The 19,933-nt window shown below is 39.6% G+C and overlaps 1 protein-coding gene across 1 annotated transcript in view; it reads right to left on the reverse strand.

Moving 5' to 3' along the window:
• LOC104526717 (CUGBP Elav-like family member 2) overlaps window positions 1-19,521 on the reverse strand; it is a gene marked incomplete at its 3' end in the record, with an annotated part of 55,442 nt that extends 35,921 nt beyond the window's left edge. The window contains exons 1-4 of the mRNA XM_010170253.2: window positions 19,389-19,521; window positions 8,755-8,834; window positions 3,190-3,348; window positions 1,674-1,737 (exon numbers count right to left, since the gene is read on the reverse strand). Coding sequence (XP_010168555.2) covers window positions 1,674-1,737; window positions 3,190-3,348; window positions 8,755-8,834; window positions 19,389-19,494 — 409 coding nt within the window. The remainder of the gene's footprint in view (window positions 1-1,673; window positions 1,738-3,189; window positions 3,349-8,754; window positions 8,835-19,388) is intronic.
• Between the last annotated feature and the right edge of the window lie 412 nt (window positions 19,522-19,933).

Consider the following 19,933-nt stretch of genomic DNA (forward strand, 5'->3'; position numbering starts at 1 on the left):
ATCATATGATTTCCAGAGAATAAACCACATCCTGGATTGCAAGCCCACCCTGAAATTACTTGATTAAAATTCTTAGTTTCAACACAGTTCTTGAAGACAAAGCTGAATCTACACTAACAGTAAGAAACAGGCAACAGAAAACTTCTAAGGTGCACATAACGCAATTACATTATTTTTCCTCAGTGTCTCAATTCTTTCATTTTATAGACCTAACCAAATATGAAAACATTAAACACAATCTCAGAGCTCAAAGCCAGTTCCAAAACTGCCAAGTATAAAACTGTTACTGAACTGCTCTGTTCTGTTTATCGTATTAGGAAACATTTTTTTGATGAAAAAATGCTAGATTGCAAGTGTAACATAATAGAAGCAGCAAGCACTGCCAGCAGGTCTGAGGAAGAGAGAATAATTCAGAGATATTGTCATCTGTAGGCCAATTTATATTGTCAGACAGCAGGTTCACATTAGTCTCTGATGTCACTGCAATAATAGCATAATATAACGATTGAGCAAAGAATACCTGTGGGGTATAGCTATACAGTACGGTATATCTATACTCGTTAAAGTATTTCAGGATTCATTCAAAGCAGAAGCAGAAGAAGCAGAAGACCAGGATTAAAAGAAGAGTGAGAAAATGGTGTTCATAAAGACTTCTGAATATTTTAGCCCTTGTTTTGTGATGATGAAGCAAGCACAATGTTGTATTTCATTGATTCAGTGGGTTCATGATTAAAATAAACTAATGTAGCAATTTAGGGGTTTTGTGCTTCCTTTTTTTTTCCCCCTCTAACAAGAAAAAAGGCTTTTTAACAGTTTCTCGCGGCAGGCATAATGTGCATCTGTGCTCTGATTTACTGCACATGCTGCCTTCTCTAGCATCATGTTAAGTTAGGGTATCAGCATGGTAGGTCACACAGTGGGAGTGACCTTTTACTAATCACTACACATCAGTTACTACTGGCACACAGCTCATTACTAAGAAACCCTCCAACTAGCTGGCTTTCAAATCCGTTCACACTTTGATTTTTTTTTCCCCTTTTCTTTCTTTCTTTCTTTTTTCCCCCAGACTAAAGATTATACTTTTACATAAAAGCTTCTGTTGTGTAATTTTGTCAACTAGGGTTCCAAAGTCAAAAAGGCACCCAGTTAATTTTCCATGATTATAAAAGGAGTCTGAAAATTCATACTGAAGGTAGGCCTGTAATCTTGGGTTTCATTAAAAAGGTCAGAACATTTTTACTCACCACCTATTATTAAAATGTTTGAGGGTTGCCATTAATTTGATTTGTCAGGACACAGAAATCTCACTGGAAATTAGAATGTAATCCTGCTGTTGCTTTACTGACAATTTTCATAGGGTAGGATACAGCTGCGGGGACTAAGAGCTCTCCTGCAATTTACAATTGGTTACTTTGGACAAATGGCAGGTGACTAATGCAAGACAAACTGTTTGCACAACCTGGGAGCACAGGGTTTAATTTCAGTTTCTGAAAGAGGGGAGAAAGTGTTTCTATTGACGTTGAACCGTGAGCTGTCCCCTGCCAATACATCTGCCACATTTAATACACAACATGCCCTCCCACCCCCAACAATGTGATTATTAGAGGTACAGAATTCAATAGCTTAAGAATGCAAAACATAGCTGGAGCAAAATGAAATGGTTTTTAGCTTACCGGCCATTTGCTGAATGCCGCTGAAGGCACCCAAGTTACTGGAGGAAGTTGCTTGCTGCAGAAGCTGCAAATTAACAACACAACACAGCAATCTATCTGACATTAATGCAACAAATGAAGATAAAACTAAAATGAGCTATCATTTCACATTTGGAGTATTTATGCTTTCCTTTACATTTATATAGTCTCTTGCTTCTGTCTATTGTTGGAATGAACATCCCTAGAGTCAATGCTGTAAATCCATATTAATGTCTAATCTCTATTAAGAAACACAGAGACACAAGGGAAACTCAATAACATTGCTGCTTTAAAACAATTAATCAATTTATTCTTTTGAACAACCAGGTGTTAAATCTATTTAAACTAACATAGCGTGACTAATTACAACCCTCTGTAGTCTAGTAGTTACCATAACTCATCTCTGTCAATCACGGTCCATTCTCCTCCACCCCCCCTGAATTCAGTTTTTTTCTTTATTATCTTTATGAATCAAGTGTACAGATACTCATTAGACTGGTATTTGTATATAACAATTTAGCCTACCTCAGTATTAATTAGCCTACCTCAGTACTAATATATATTTTTAATTGCTAGCTAATTTGCTGTTTATATCACTATACCAAAGCATAGTATGCATACAAATTATGTATTTATGCATACACAGTATATACGCATATGTATATATACAGTATGTACATATATATGGATGCATCTATTTGTCTAGCTCGGAATCATCAGGAACTCTCCAAGTTACCCAAAAGCTGCTCAACCAGAAATCTCAACTCCAGAGCCACAAAAGGCAGAGGCTCCCTCCCAGCTGTGCTGCAGGGGACAATCTCCTGGCCATCCAGGACCTGAGACACATGGCTGTGGATTTCACATTTCTCCAAGAGGACCAGCAGCCAATGTCCGTTTCTCATCTTACAAATGGACCGAGGAAAATACCATTTTAAATTTATGAGAAACAAATTGCTTTCCCCTGCCATCTTCGCTGTCTGTACAAGGTAGCACGAACCACCCATGTTTAACAGTGACAGGACAACGCATTAAAGTGAAAGCCATTTCCAAATGAAAATGTGGAAAATTAGAGGACTGACCCACAACATTCTAGTTTAGAGGCTGCACCATATAGATACGGCCCCTAGAGCGTACAGCTGCCTATCTGTCCTCCCCTAAGGAAGAACTCAAATTTTATTCCAGCTATAAAAAACAGACTCTAACATTCAAAAGAACAATAAAACTAATGGAATCAAATTTTATTTTACAGCTCAAGTAAACTTTAAATGCTTGCCTTGGACAGCACTGACACATCTTGAAATGTTTTATTCAAATTCTATTCCTTGTTATTTATTTTTAGACCATATGATAAACATACAGAGTTTTTTATACAGAAGAAAACATGCTATGTATCCTGGAGGACTTATCAACTTATTGCAGGGAGTTTACTATAGCTGATTTATCATGGTTCTAAAATAAATACAGCATAATATAGCCACCGCCTCCAAACTGAACTTACAGCTAGGTACTGTGGTGTGAGTCCTCCAAGACCTGTGAGGTTTCCCCAAGTGGCAGTATTGAGCTGTTGCATCTGCTGTGCCAACTGCTGCTGCAAACGCCGCTGTTCCTTGTCCTTTTGGGTATCGGCAAACTTCACCACGATTGGCGAAGAGCAGCCCTGCGGTTAGACAGATCAGGAAAGACAGAAGCGTTAAATCCCACCGAGTCAACCTCGCGTTGTGAGCTCAGCCATGTCCCATTGAGCCACCAGCAATGGCCTGACCTGATCGCTCACCCTCTCTTTGTGATTGGCATACGTAGGACCACAAGGATTAAGATTTTCAGCTTCTTGGGGAAAGAGGCTATGGAGAAATTATTGATTCTCCAGTTCTTTTTACAAAGCACCTTTCCTTAGGCTCTCTCTCTTCCTTCCAGCTATGAAAATTGCTGCCAGAGAGAGCGAAGTGTACCAGTCCTCTTTAATTAAGCTTCACAGCTGATGAGATGGACGCGATGCTTTGTCTGCAGTCTGTTTTCAAGGCATCGCCAAGGGAGAGGTGTCCAACCTCCCTGCTGCCAGGGACCACACAGCCAACACGGCCCTGCCACCACGGTCATGCTCGGTGCAGCTGGCTTGTGCACCCTACACAAATAGACTGTGAGCAACGGATTTACTGCAGTGCCCATCAGCAGCGGGTAACTACTCCTTTGCATATCAAGGACTGCCAGTCCCAAGTGAGCACAAAGGGCGATGCTGCTCGGACAATTCACCTGCCTGTGGTCTGCTCCCAGGCACGCTTTGTATCCAGCACCCTTGAGATGTGAACAAAGGGAAGGATGCAGACCAAACATGACTAGTTCTGGTGATAGTAGCCCGTTCCTGATTGCGGGCGATGCTGCTCGGACAATTCACCTGCCTGTGGTCTGCTCCCAGGCACGCTTTGTATCCAGCACCCTTGAGATGTGAACAAAGGGAAGGATGCAGACCAAACATGACTAGTTCTGGTGATAGTAGCCCGTTCCTGATTGCCACCATTTCTTCTGTTGCTTCTATAAGCCTCTTGTTACATGACATGGGAGGGCTGTAAGACACCTTAGGAAACAGGAAGGCTGTAAGAAAGAACTAGAGATCTGGTCTGCAGCCTACTGCTCACCCATGTCTGAGGGGCCCTTGAGAAGGTAGCTCCAGGGACACCTTCTAGCAGCTTTCCAGTACCTGAAGGGGGCCTACAAGAAAGCTGGGGAAGGACTTTTGACAAGGGCAGGTAGTGACACAACAAGGGGAAATGGCTTTAAACTGGAAGAGGGGAGATTTAGATGAGATATTAGGAATAAATTATTTCCTGTGAGTGTGGTGAGACACTGGAACAGGTTGCCCAGAGAAGCCGTGGATGCCCCCTCCCTGGAAGTGTTGAAGGCCAGGTTGGATGAGGCTTTGAGCAACCTGGTCTAGTGGAAGGTGTCCCTGCTCATGGCAGGGGGGTTGGAACTAGATGATCTTTAAGGTCCTTTCCAACCCAAACCATTCTATGATTCTGGGAAGTAGGTCAGGGACCAGATGGACTTTTGAGATAAGCTGGATATTTCCCTTGGACTTCAGGTTGGGTATTCCTGGGCAAAATCACTGAGAGAATGAGACGTGCATATGAAAGATGTCTCTGTTGCTCTTGCTCTATTTTTTCCCCCTGCTAAGATCTATATGTTTTCATATTTTAATCTTTCAAGTCTTCAATTTTTTAAATGAAGGGAGCAAACTGTATACTGCAATGATTCAGTTCTTCAAATTAATTCGAGCATTTTGTGAGTCATAGAAACTGTCAATCCATTTCATACTGTTTTCCAGCTTCATAGGATCCAATGAGTAACTTCCCTCCACCCGCCATGCTTTGTTATATTAATTTGTTGTTTAACTTCAATCTGAACAGAATGGTAGGTGACTCAAACTCAAAAACCACAGCAGCACTTAAGCTGAAGTGTATAGCGTGGGATGGGGAGCAGGGTTATACTTAACCTAACTCTTCCCATGGCTGCTCTCACAACACTGTGAACATCTTCAGAAAAGTTCCTGTCCTCTATTATTTACAAAAGGCAGCCATCTAACTTTTCTCTGAAGAACCTCACACCAGGACAAATTATAAAAATATTCACAATCAAAAGAAGAAATGATGAAATAAACCACAACAATAAAATCTCTTGGATGAAGATCTCCCATCAATACAGTTCCTTTAGGATTATCTTAGACAATCATCACTTGTGATTTATTATTTCAACTCCAACTCCTTTCCTGTGCATTTCACTGTAAAAATGTCTTTCAGTGTTTTAGTGATGAAGAAAGTAGATACGTACCACTCCAGCAATCAAATAAAGATTATGAAGGCGTCAAGTCTGTTACACAATTACCTCTCTCCAGTGATTTTTATACTAATATTAAAAACAAGACCCTTTTTTTTTTTAAAAAAAAAAAAAAAAAGAAAGAAAAGGAGCCGGGAGCTGGAGGGTGTGAGAGAGATTCTTCTGGTTTCACTTATAAAAAAAGCAAATTGTTTCTATTTAATATCAGGTTTGGTAGCACTGGGCTAAGAACAACCAGAACTTAATGCTTCCTACCTAGATGTACAGGAGAATCAAGTCTATTTCCAAAGAAATATAAATGAATTTCAAAGGAAGAGATACTATATGGCTATTTCAGTTCTCAGCTCAGCACTCAACACTACAGCTGACATCAAATTTATGAATGCTTAAATGTCAGTAAATTATATAAAAACAATATCTCTGCAATTTATGAAACTATAATTCATTTTTTCACTGTCTGCTCTAAATTTCATCACTTCATCATTTTCAAGAGAGCAAACATTCTGAAGACTGAAATTACACGTAGCAAGTGGCTCTATATGAGAAAAGGGTTGTTATTGTTGCATCAAATTTATTCCATGATAACAAATTAGTGTCTTCTACTGGTGCTGCATTTGAATGCCTTAAACAAGCAAACAAACAAACAAAAAAACTCCACAGAAATGAGACAGAAGAGCAAAAAGTTAGAGCAGCAATTATGTTTTTAAAATCTGTTGATTTAACCAGGTCAGAAAGTCAGGTGGAAAGAATAGTAAGAGAATTCATTATTCTAGGAGACATGTTCATCTGGACATTAACATGCTCATTGTTCTTTCTTAGCCCACTTCGAAAATTCATCTTGGTCAATGATGCATGCCAAAGAACTGAAAATAATGAAATCAGAAAAAAAATTCTGCAGTAATTGGGTTGAAATGTAATTGTGTACTACAAATTGTCCTCCCAGCTCACTTTTGTTTGGAAAATACATGAAACAAAAGTGTCCAAGGATCATTCTCCCAGACTGAGAATTGAGATTTAACACCAGCTAACCCAAGTTAACTTTTTACTAGAAGAGTATGGGCAAAAGAGAGCAAAATTTTTTTTCTTAAAGAATGATTTCTGGTTTATGCTCTTCCATTTTTGATCTTGAGAGGAAGTTCCCAGCACACACAGAAGGTGAATCTCCCTTCCCCAATTCAATGGCATGATATCTCCACCCCTTTAGGGCCATTTTCTTCCCAACAGCTGGTGCTGCCTTCATGTTTTTCTTTGTTTTGGCAAGACAGGACATACAGACTCTGCTGAGTCCTGCAGGTACAGAGCTGAAGGGTGTGCTGCTTCTCTCCAAGAAGGGACTCTCAGCCCAAGCTCAAATGACACAAAGACCCACACGTTCAAAGTGCAAAACATTTGGAATCGCCTTGCCAATTTGTGGATCTCACTGATGACACCTCTAAAGGTGCTGAGAGAGATTTTGATCCAAGAATAACTATTCTATAGAATTAATGTCAACAGGACTATCAAAGTGCAGCCTCTTTTGGAGTACTCATACAACAGAAGAATGGGAGACTTTGTCTGGGAGGCATTATCTCTTTAATTTTACCATCTTTTGAAGTAGAGCTGTGTAAAATTCACTTTGCTAGACAGAAAAATATATTAAAACACATGGAAAATATAGGTAAAACACAGTATTACCAATAAACATTTCCTTTTTACTTGGAATCAAACCCAGTAAAACATACAGATCTGAATTAATGGAGCAGTGCATGGCAGACAAATTACTAGGAGTATTATTTCAGAGATTCAAAGTGGCATTTTTTTTTTTCACAATATACTGTCAGACTGCATAGATTGCATAACATCAGCTTTCTAGTAAAGATCATTTCAATTATTCTCATCTCATTGGCAGATTCTCATCTAAAACTGTATACTCAGGGTTTAAAAATGCATTGCACTGAAAAGAAAACACATCGATTATATAAAAGAAGCTCAACCAAATTCAAACGTGATGTTTGGAAAGACAGTAGCTTTGCAATGCCAATATCATTACTTGTAGTATACAGGAAACAGTTAGTGACATTTTCATGCACTGGCTTGATCTTTATCTTCTCCTTCTTCTCCTCTCTCCACCCTCCCACCCCTGGTCTCCCCCCTTGGCTTGTTACACAAAGCAGCTCAACGACATGACGCAATAATGATTGTTTAGCACCCAGCATGCTTTGGGAGACTAGAGCATTGCAAAGAAAAATCACTGAGAAAAAAAATTAAAAAATGAAAGGTCCTGGTGGAAAAAGAAATTTAAAAAAAAAAGAAACAAGTGCACATAACATCAATGCCACCTCTGAGAAAAATCACTACACGAAGATACAGTATACATAATACAGTATAACATGCACTCTCCAATGATAAGCTAGAAGATCCAGAGTAAGTAAAGACTTCATACTTGTGCGGTTTTTTGTGCAAAATTCTGAAAGACCATGACAAAAATCACAGACTGAAAAAAGTTTTGAGATTGCCAGACAAGCCGTGGCATTCGATAACCACTCCAATGAATGGATCATTAGCCTGCAGCTATATTCACATTAAGTGAACAAGTTTAAAGTTTTGTGTTGCTCATCACGATAAAATACGAGGCTGTAGCGGCAGTTTGGGAGGAAATAAAGAGCGTTGCTTGTGAGGGGCCAGCCATGACGGTGCTCTGTAGGAAGTGCCACACTTTGATATGCTCTGTCATCATTAGCATTTTTATTGGCTACATGAAGAAGGAGAAATTATATTAACTTAAAAAAATATTCTATTTGCAGAAAAACACATGCACTGGTAACTCAGCGTGGCCAGGTTAAATCTCTTGAGATTTTTTTTTCAGAGCAGTGCAAACCACAACACTTAAAAATCTATTTAAAAGAAACTTAGATTTTTCTTTGGGGATAAGTGTGTTAAAATTAAAGGTAATTTACTCATCAGACATAGTCTGAGCATGACCGAGGAGTGGTATCCACAGCATTTTTATTTTCTGCTGAATGCCACTGAAAATAGGATCAAGAGCTGTGTTTGGATACCACACAGCAATCTTATTGTGTGCTTTCAGGTCATTAAGAAAATTCAGCTTCACAAAGAGAGGTAGAGCGAGTCAGTAAAAAGTTTAAATCTGTGATTGTCATGTGTCTGATCTGGTCCAGGAGAGCATGGCTTTACCATTCGCAATCATTTGCACAAAGAAAACAAAGAAAGGGCAAATGATACAGTACTGTACCTCCATGGTCTGAGACTGGTGCATGGCTTTGATTGCATTCTGTGCCATTGCCCTTGTAGAAAATGTGACAAACGCACAGCCTGTGGGAACAAGGGGACAGGGAGCAGGAAAGACAAAAAACAACAAGACAAAAGGGTTGGACGCTTGTTAAACCAACACAGTCTACGAGAACGGCCACAAGACGACACTGTTCTCAGTAGTACATAAAAATAAACAACTTCTCTAGTTTATTTATCGACAGTGCTGACTTGCTAATCTGACCATAGATGAAAGAAAAAAAAATTAGGTGGGGATGGGTGAGGAGAAAGAGTTCTTTCCTTTATTTTTTTTTTATTTTCTATGTTTTTGTTCTTTAGCCACAGGGTTTGAAATAAGTAAGACTTTTACGTAGACTTTGGATTGCATAGTTTAGTCCATTCAGACCACTCATTAACAATTGCTTGCTATGGCTTTTGTGCAGGTGAATTGTGGATAGGGAATAAATGGCTGGCATCACTGGCAGCTGAACTGGGAATTTAAAGGAGTCCATAAAGTCACATATTTCTGTGATGCACTGAGAACAACCATACAAATAAGGACGAGGAAAAACTCCAATGTGTACCCTCTGACTAAGTGTGAAAAGACTCAGACAAAATTCAGTAATGTAGGTGGAATCTCAACATTTAAGAAAATAACATTAAAAATGAAAATCTTTAAGATTTTTGTTTCTCCGAGTCCTGGGCACAAGTATAATTCTTTGATCTATGAAAACTACCACCAACTTGAACAATTCTGAAGCTATGTGCATGAATAAACTAAAAAATCACTTTTTTCCCTCCTCAGCCTTTTAAATCACAATGAAAAGCCAGGAGGCTAATGCCTGGGCTATTTTTCCACCTTTTTACTATTGTCAGTCATACCTACACTGGGCATGGTACAGGTCAACTTTTTTAGAGCATGACTCACTGCCCTTTTGACTAATAAAAACATTGCCTTCTGAGATTTACATTTTCTTCTTCATGCACCCTTGGGCATCTTAAAGAAAAAGACTGTGAAATTAATGCAGATTCAGACTGATTTTGTAATAATACCATGGCACACTAAAAGCTTAGCTAAAGCAACACAGACTTATTTCACTTGTGATCTCTAATGACTTTAAAAGTGCATTGATTTTCAGCTCCCTTAGCCTTGCACAGTTTGAACTTAGGTTTCAGAGAATAATTTAGTGTTCCACTCAATTTCCTCAAAACATTATTATTATTACTACTTAAAAGATTTCCAAATGAAGCAAATCTAAGCACTGAGAGGCTAAAGCATATTGTCATTTTAGAGCTAAGGCATGAATGCTACATTCTGGCATCAAAAATACAATATTGTTGCCCCTGTGGCCAATGGGCAAAATAAACCATTTTGCAATCCAACAAGCAACAGAGTGTTTGGTTTATGTAAATCAATTTGAGGCATAAAATACCTTTTCTTTTTTGCTCTGTGTCTACCTGGTAAGATTATCAAGTCAAGACTGTATTCACATTTTAATCAAACAACAGTAAGAGAAAGCAATGCCTGATCATTACCCAAAAGCACTACATCTAGTCATGAAAATAAAGTCAATGCATTTTTGCATCATGCGGTATTTTATTTTTTCTCCTTAATGTAAAGGCTCTTGATACAAGAGAACCTAAGCTGGCTTATGTACCTCTGACAGATAAGTGAGCATGATAAAATCAGAAGTCAGGATTCTTTTAGGCAAACTTCATGGCAGTGTTGTGACTGTACATATTTCTCAGGTAACATAACAGCTGATGATGTCTTACTGCTGTTTAGCCACACTATGTGTTGCTATACTATTCTTATTCAGCAACAAATTTCTGTCAAAGAAAATGATGTAACAAAACATCTTTCTGTACAGCAATCTAGACAAAATGTGCAGCAGAAGGCTAAATAAACTACAGTACCTCCACTAGATTACATATTGCTGCTGTGCACTAAAATTAAAGAGGCTCAAATTTACCATCAGTCTCAAAGTAATCTCTCTCAAAAACATTTCTGTTGTTATCATTAACAGAGGAAATAACACCATGGGTTTTCATTTATCGTCTTGCAAATTCAGTGGGGGATGAGCACAAATAGAGATATACTGGAGGGCAGGCAAGAAACCCCATACAGAGTCTTGAATAACATTGTTTATAATGGTCAAGAAACTGCTTCATTCATTTCTTTCGCTCTTATTATCCAGGAGTGTGTACCATAGTGACAATTACAGAATGGAGGTTTAGAATGCATAAGAAGCATGTAAAATGTCAACAAAAATCAATAAGACACAGTTTATGCATTTATCACAATTTCTACCCAGCAGTACTGCTGTAAGTAACTTAGGGAGAGATGTTGCAATTAGCAGGTCTCAAAAGAAATGTGAATCAGCAGAGAAATAAAGCTGTGCTCCCCTCAAGCGAAAGCAAACTCTTCCTTCAGCTTTTCCTCTTTTTAACCACAAAGCTCAGCTGTTGGGATGTTCAGTGCCCAGTGCTACTGCAAAACCTCCCCACTTGTTCCTCAGCCCAAATCCATTTGCGTGGATCCTGTTGCCTTTGTCGTGGAGTGAAAAGACCTTCGCAGCAGATCTCTGTAAAGTGCCGTATAGCGAGCTACCAATTTAAAAGAAACTTGTTCTCCGGGCAAGGGGAATGCCTGATGAATGAGGTTATGCAGCTTGAATGTGAGCATTCGGAAACAGCATTCCACAGAGAAGACAGGACTGCATTTTAATTACGGTTTGCCAGCCAGAGGCTACAAGGTTAGGTCCCCTTGTTATCTCCAGTCTGCAGGCCATTTCCCACCGATGGACAGTGGCCATTTGCACAGTAAATACCCAATTTGCCTCAATAACCAAGGTAAAAATTCAGTAGACAACCTTATTTCTAAATTATTTGATAAGCTAGACCTTCAGTTGTTACCGTCAAGCACCCCAATTAAATGCTAGCCAATTTAACCGTCTTTCCAGACATTGCTACAAATATTCACATTCAAGGGCTATTTTTCAGCTACCAAACTCGGACACTCGCACACAAAATTTGTGTATTTATTATGTGTGCATAGGTGTTTCATTATGTGTGAAACATGGGATCCTTTCCTTCATGATGAGACTGCCACACTGGATGGGTGTTAATCCTGTATCACAGGATTCAGCCTGCTTAATCACTGAACTTGCATATGTAATTCAGGTATTCAGAAAAGCTGTTCTTCTGAGATGCTTGTATTCTCCGCCACAGTTGATGGCAATGCCTTTGATTTTCTATATGGGGTACATATGCACTTTAGGAGGATGCTTTTGTTTGGCGCCTAGAATTTAATGAGAAGCTGATGTCTAAGCACACTGGATTTCACTTGTTTAAGCCAGGGGAGCTCTGTCTGAACCACCCTGTACTCTTGCCACAGCAGTTTCTGAGGAGTTGGAAAAACCCTTTTCAGTGTACTCTCACTCACTGTATCTCATGGATATAGGTGGTCTTTTGGGAACATACTGCCAGCTTTAGGACTGTAAATCACAATTATAAGAGGACAAGACTAATCAGATTTCATGCCTCACGGTGCAAGGAAACAAGAAAGATTTCCATGGCCTCTTACCCCATCCTATGAAACACTGTATTGATTGTAGTGCTGTGGGCTGAGGTCTTCCGGACCAACAGCTACAAGCAAATTATTACTGTTCTACCATATTGAGTCCTGCTACTCAATTACTTCCTTCTAACTGGAGCTGTAGAGCTCTCTGGGAGAGAAAATGTGAAGATGGGGATATTTCTATAGCTAATGCATTGAAATGACTTCGTTTTGCTACTTAACTACCAAAAAAGAAAAATTAAAATTAAAATTAATCCTTTTGTAAATCTGGCCAACCTGCAAGTCATCTTGCAATTATTTATATCACCTCTGGTTTCAAAATGTCAGGGATCACTAACAGAAACAAGAGGGGAGGGAGAAACAAGGTCTAAGATTTTTAGTTGCTTCTCCAAGGCTGTTTTCTCACTCCCTACACCAGATAAATGATTGACTGGGGAAAGGCTTCTCAGAGTAATTTCCTCCTGCAGGCAGAATCAGAGGGAGGCACCGAGCCCTGTCACAGAGGAGATTTGGGAGCACATTATCACATTTGCCATCTCGGCTGTAAGAACATCTAAACTCACAGGGTTGGTCCTTACCCTGCTCCTGTCCTGAACTGAAAGAGAATTTTGAAGAGGCTGCAAAATTAGGAAAGCTTCCTCCTCAACCCGTGCCAACCCAAAACTAGGGCTTGCTGCTTAAGTAACTGAATTATTTGAAATATTTAAAAAAGCTTAGCACTGCTCCATTTCAGTTCCTGCTTCACTTGATTCTTCTCATCTCAGGCTTTCATAGACTGTTTTGAAACATTCAGTCAGCAGTTCATGCACAGTCTAACATAACATCAATACTCGTGAGCTGCAAGTGAAGTAGAACATTTTTAAATATAGAGGCCTCAAGGTAAGGGGTCTGATTTCACACCTACACAAGAAACCTCTCACATAAAACTATCGTGGTCTACTCGAGGTTTTAAAACCCTAAACCCTCAATGAGGCCAAAGGGAGATGCGAAACCCCTAGACATTTTTGAATCGGGCCTAGAGTTAAATATGGAAGTTTAAAAACCATGGCTTTAAAGTTCTGGAGATGAAAGAAAGGCAGATGTAATAATTTTTTTAAAAAAATATATAGTGACCCCTCTGACCTAGAAGAAGGCTCAGGAGACTTTCACCGTCATCTGAGCAATTGCAGTACTACGTATGGTGGCTGCGCTGTCAGTGGTGTAATGGTCGCTCTACGGCTTTCTAGTTCACCATAAACAAGGTTTTTCTTCACTTTCTGTGAAGAAACAATAGTGAAAAGCTGCCAAAATACTCCTGCAAGAAGTATTTGGGATCCTCTGAGATGAAAGACTCTATTTCAAGAAAAGATAAGGCTCAAATAAAAAGCTACGGAAATTGAAGAGTGATAAAAATAAGCTCTAGTTGTGTTAAAATATTTCTAGCTGAGATTGCAAAGCGGACTTTCCTTTTTCTACATTGTGCTAATACAGCACAGTCTGAAGAAAGGACCAGCCTGGGAAATGGTCTTCTGATGAAGACATGACATAAAAATCTTAGTGGTTAAAAAACATTTCAGCTACAAATTCAGACACTGAATTGTTTACCGTACAGACATTTAGTTATTAGATATTGCTTAAGACACACAACAACAGGTCTGAGACCATGTGCAACAACTCAGCTCAAAGTAAAGCATTTTAAAAAAGTCACAGTGAAGCTCTTCAGTTTATGCATATCAGGCACACAAAGGTAACAAGAGGCATGTCCTGTTAACATGCCCCATCTTTTTGGCTTTACTGACTTGGTTATTGACCAGTTGACAGATTCTAAATCTTAAATTCCCTGATGTTCATAGCTCCCTCAAAGCGTTTCTAATTGGATGGTCAATTAACCACCCTATGAAGCACAGACTTCAGTAACTGGCATTTACAAAAACCAAGAATCAAACAGGTACCAAAGACCACATTCTCTAACAGTGCCTCTCAACAGATGACCCTCTTGTTGGAATAAAAGCTCTTGTTAATTATTCTATTTCAGACTTCTCTCTGGGGAAGGATTGCTGCAAAACTGCGGTAACAGAAATCTAAGATGTTGTAACTGGCCAAAGGCCAGCAGAGACACTGGTCACTTGGTTGTGTCTGTTCCTTCCCGGCTTCAAAAGAGTTTCAGAACAGGAAAAACAAACTTAAATGTGCCATAATGATTGGAAAAAATTAAAATGTTACCACATAACAGAAATAAGGCATGGAGGTGGTGCTTCTGAAGAGCAACTAAAAATACAGCACTTCCACCATGCTCGTTTCACATCACTGATACACAAGTCAGAAGGTGTCCCCTAATCCAGGCTGTTTCCATCACTGGCACTTCACATTACTTTTAACTCATGAAGGAACAGTAAATATCCATATGGAAAACCAAACAGGCATAAAATCTCCTTACCTTCCCTTCACTGCTATTAATTATGATGCATATATTAATTTTATTTTACTTATTCATCAAGAAAACAACTGAATCTAAAAGTTACAAATGGATTTTTGTGAAATTAAATTGCCTGACCATGGTATTACTCTCCATGCCGTTTCTAACCTGCTCTTAAAGCAAAGAAAGAAAAAACAACAACCCTATAATCAATGTCTGCAGAAATGTTTACTTGTCCCATGTGCCTGGTGATGTTTTGTTAAAAAATCATACAATTAGGAGCCTAGATGATGTAGGAGTATGCATTTGGAGCTTTGCCACAATTTTCGTGGTATATTGGACTGTCTGTACATGTTATTAGCAGGTTTTTTTCAGTGCATGCTATTAACCCAGTTGACTTCTTTCTGGTATCTGTTCTATAAATCTGCACTTAGCAATACAGCAGAATAATTTGCTGTGTGGTGCTCTTGTGATAAGGATAAGGATTTTTTTTATCATCATTACGGACAGTAATAATTCCTAGAGTGATACAGAGATATTGATCCACTGATCTAAAAAAAAAAAAAAAACCATTTACAAAGGTAGAGGAGCATTGCTATCTTTATTTTAAGGAATGGGATAATGGAGAGATGATGAGAGACCAACTCACCTATGGTCAACACAGCATAACAGTGGCACAGCTGCAAATCAAACTTGGGTATTTCTGGCTATTTTTGCACACTCCAGCTATCATTGCATGGCTGCCTGTGCTGGCATCTGTGGTCACGTAGCCGTTACATAGTGCTAGGAGTCAGGAGGTCTGAAAGTTTCCTTAAGCCGTTTACAATAAGTGATTTAAAATCTTAATCATCTGAGGCAGTTCACTTCTGCTTTTTCATGATAATGAAGCTTAGCACATGATATCACAATCATGAATTTTTGTAAAGCATACTTAGCTCTTCAGAAAAAGTGCTGGATTAAACAACCCTGCAGGCTGAATCCTTCTCTTTGAATAATGAATATAGTACAGGCAGTGGCAAGCTTCTTTAGATAGTCTCACGAACCCTGCTAAAGCAAAGGCCAGCTTCCATGTCTGTTGAGTCCCTGGTTTCTTTATCTTTACAGCCAACAAGGTATTTTTATTTTCAATACTTTTCACAGCTAGGAATTACTCTCTGCCAGCCAACTAATTTCACAGGAACTGTCCTAGAGCCTTTGGAAGGCAATGCCTTTTGGTTGCTGCCTGTTTCTTGTAGCTGGCTGGAATAAAACAAGTTACAAATATAAACAACAATTATTTCTTAGGTGCAGGAGCGAACAACAGTGGGGGAAAAAATGACTCAAGGAAAAAATTCCCAGTTCCTTTAAAATATACTGCTCCACTACTGGAGATTTGTATCATTATCTTAGTCTTGTTTTACAGATGAATTTCAAACAGCTGACAATAGGAATTTGGAGTGGAAATGCTGATGGTCCATTATCAGTAGTGACAGCAATGGCCACGACTTTATTAAAGTTCTGTCAACTCTTGACTAGAAACTACAATAGAAACAACCAGTTCAATCTCTCTCCCTCTCTCTCTTTATCTTAGCACTTATATCACACTCATCACAATGTGTTACCTTTTCCCTTGATGCCACAGGATGGGATTCCTCCTTGCTACTGAGCCCTGTGGTACACTACAACCCCATATCCCATCCATAAGTTGACAGTAGACCGTTACTACACTAGATGTACGGTTGCTGTTGTAGCGTAGACATGGCCTAAAAGTCAACTGAAAGCTTTTTACTCTTTATCAAGAATAAAAAAAAGCAGCACAAACCAAAACTGTTCTACTGAGCAGTGTAACCTGGAGCTATTCCTTGTAACTATCTGCTGGTAATAAACATTATTTGCCCAAACCCTTTAACAAAGCTCGAAAGTTGGCATAAATACCAATGAATATACTTTTCAAGCTCTTCTCATCCAAGATGCCATGATGTGCACTTGTTATGCAATTGAAAAGAGATGCCAAACAGAGTTTATTGGACCATATTTCCATCTCGCTACTGCGAGCACTGTGAGTCCCCGAAGGCTCTAGCATAGTGAGGACGGTGTTTTCCTAAGACAGTGACTATTTTTCATTCTCTCCTCTGTGTCTGGGAGGGCACCACATCCGGACGGGTGCTGGGAAAACAAATACTGTTTGTGGCAAAGGGAATTGTCATCTTGGAAACAGTAACGTGAATTAAAAGTCGTTAAGTATTGGAAGTCGTTACAAAGATTTAGCTGTATAAATTCTCCCTCTTGCTTTAGTGAAGTAGTTTTTCACCCTGTGCTTTTTCAGCCAAGCTCCCTCCACTGCAAATCTCCCTTAGCAGTTTTCATTTCAACTGTAATACCAACCATTTTCCCAACACTTTGCCTCCTCTCATGGAGTGGTGGTTTTGTGAAGCTGATAAACATCTGCCTGAAAACCTGGTTGGAACAGCTGAACTCATTTTCAAGTGTGAACATGGGTGTGTAGAAAGCAATTCAAGTTTAACAAGGCATGATGCATGGAGGCATGATAGAATATCAGTCGTGACTGTGACTGAAATAAACCCGAGTGGCAGAGAGGATACAGCTCTGCTACAACTACCGGTGTGTGACCTACCTGGACTTGGAACTTCAGCCTCCAGCAGCAAAGAGCAGCATATTAACTCTATGGCTCTGCTGTCTGGCAGATGACACTGCCCTGCCTGATACGGTGGTGACATGGCTTAAAAATCTCAACTTCTGATTATCGTGAGATTGCTATTTATGGCAGAACAAAACTACCCCACCAACCTCACTGACCCTGTTGGATTTCATAGTTAGCTTTTCTATGCTCATACTATGCCCAATGTCTGTTGAATAAAAGCAAGTACGCAGTGGGATTTCTGTGGATTCCAGGAAAGGTCTATTTCTTTTTTGGGTGATGCTGAGGAGTCAACTGAACCTTTTTGGGGCTCAAAACACCCTGATGCCCAGATCTTGTTATTTCAGCAGTTACTTTGCTCCTTTCCCACTTGTGTCTTCCATCACCCCTTCCCTGTGCTACCTACTAAGTGGAATCAGTGAAAATCAGAAATATTTGTTTTGTCTCAGTGTTGGGTCTAGATAGATAATGACAGACAATTCCATCAGTTAGCATTCGTTACTGAGCTACAGGAACCAACCTCAGACCCTTCCCCTAGCCTCCCCGAAGGCAAAAGCCATGCTCCTGAGGCTCCCCTTGCCTGAAGGGACTGCTGCATCTCAGTCCCAAAAGTTTAGGGATCGCAGAAAAAGCATGCATAAATTTAAAGTGCATAATTTTCTTGAGGTTCCCTATTATTCTCAAAGTGTCTTTTCAAGGAGTCCTTATTATTCAGAAGTAGTATAATAAGTGCTTTCAAGCAGCACCATGAAATATAGGAATACCTGCAAATTCCCCTGCTGAAATTTATAGGCATTTTAAAGAAGTTGGGTTGCACACAAAACAAAACCTCCCATGCACAAATTGTTGCACAGAATACTGCAGATCCTATGGCCTACTGGAAACAAGTAGATCCAAAAGTAAAGAAAAATATCTACACCTATATCTATATGCAAAATGGGTACTATTATTTTTTTCTGTGCCTTTTGAAAATGTAATAAAATGCATAAACTGTGCTTTCTATGTATTTTTTTTTCTATAGAAACTGAAGTGATGTTTTCACAGCTCCACACTTAAAATTACTTTACTCCCCATGCTGTTAAATGGCCGTGGCTAGTACCACAGCATCCTTCCCCACTGACAGAAGGGACTATCACTATTTTGTTTTCTACTTAGCACCACCTGGCACTGACTTTTTGAGAAGGTTCATGCTCTGAGAATACTTTCAGGTTCCATATACCACGGAATTATTATGCAGCCTGGGTCATCAATACACATTTATTTTTCTTTTCAATATGTTTTCAGAAGGCCCTTCTCCAAAAGGCACTTTTGCACTCAAAAGGGATCATCGGCTATTGAAGTCTGTGCTGTACTTCATTTCCAAAGTTCAGGTCAGCTGCTTGACCGTTCTCAGTGGTGCCGCTTAACACCTCTGCCCTGGTTTTTTTTTTGGATTCTGATAGAGGCACAAGATTTTAAAACTTTTTAATGAAGTTTTGTCCAGGCAAAGCTCGCAGGTTCAAGCTAACCTTTGTTTCTCAGTTACAGCAGACCTATGTTTTGCATACAGTTACAGAAAACACAGGAATGGAGGAGATGATAGTGCTGCAACATGGGCCAGTTCCCATGACCCTCTATGCCTTCAAGCAGTCCTTTACAGTTTGGGGTTTTTTTGGGGGTTTTTTTTTGGCCTTATGCTACAAAGGAGAAATGTGGTCAGGGAAGGAACTTAGATTTTGTGAGAGCAGAAAACTGAGGGTGTTTTCTCAGGGTGCAAAGGAACCTTTCCAGCTGACAAACAGGGTGATAACACAAGTTAATATGTTGGCACCGAGACCTTTCTGACACTGGAAATAAAAGGTGATAATTTCAGTCACCGTGAAAAGTTCATGCGGATACCTTCATCACGTGGGACGTATTACAGCGTAACCTCTAGCTGCAGACAGCGGCTGTGCCTTCCCTGGCTGTGACATATAGCTCCCAATTAGTACTTAAGGAAAGAGACTTTACAGACTGCACACTCACCTCTGCTCAGCCCATCTGGTCCCCGAAGGATTCGGCATTCTTCTATCTGGCCGAACGGAGAAAACATCACCCTGATATCATTCTCATTACATTTCTTCGAAACCATTCCTATGAACAATTTTCTGTCTTCCACAGCTAGAAGATAAAAATAATGAATGAGCAAAGGCCATTTCATCTTTTTCCTGTGATCAATGCTTCATTACCACATCAAACCAAGCTCCAGTCATGTGAGTCTGGCTCTGTAACTGAAGACAAGTCCTAAGGCAAACACTTTATACTTAAAACCTCCCTTCCCCGCTTCCTCCCCCACCCCAAATCTCTCATTTTTCTTTCTCTCTCTCCTTTTTCTAGTGGTGCTTGCTGTTTATATAAGATATTAATTGGCTGCCTTAGTCATTCTGCATATGTTTCCCCATCATGGCTTCTAAGGGAAAAGCATCCTCTGTTAGAGAGACTTTTAAAGATATCTTTGCATAGATTTTAATTCAGATCAATTCCCTCACCTCCCTCATGTATGGAAGAAATCATGACAGGGGTGAGGGTGA

The sequence above is a fragment of the Antrostomus carolinensis genome, unplaced genomic scaffold (genome assembly GCF_000700745.2).
Source record: "Antrostomus carolinensis isolate BGI_N321 unplaced genomic scaffold, ASM70074v2 scaffold10256, whole genome shotgun sequence".
In the NCBI taxonomy this organism is placed as follows: Eukaryota; Metazoa; Chordata; class Aves; order Caprimulgiformes; family Caprimulgidae; genus Antrostomus; species Antrostomus carolinensis.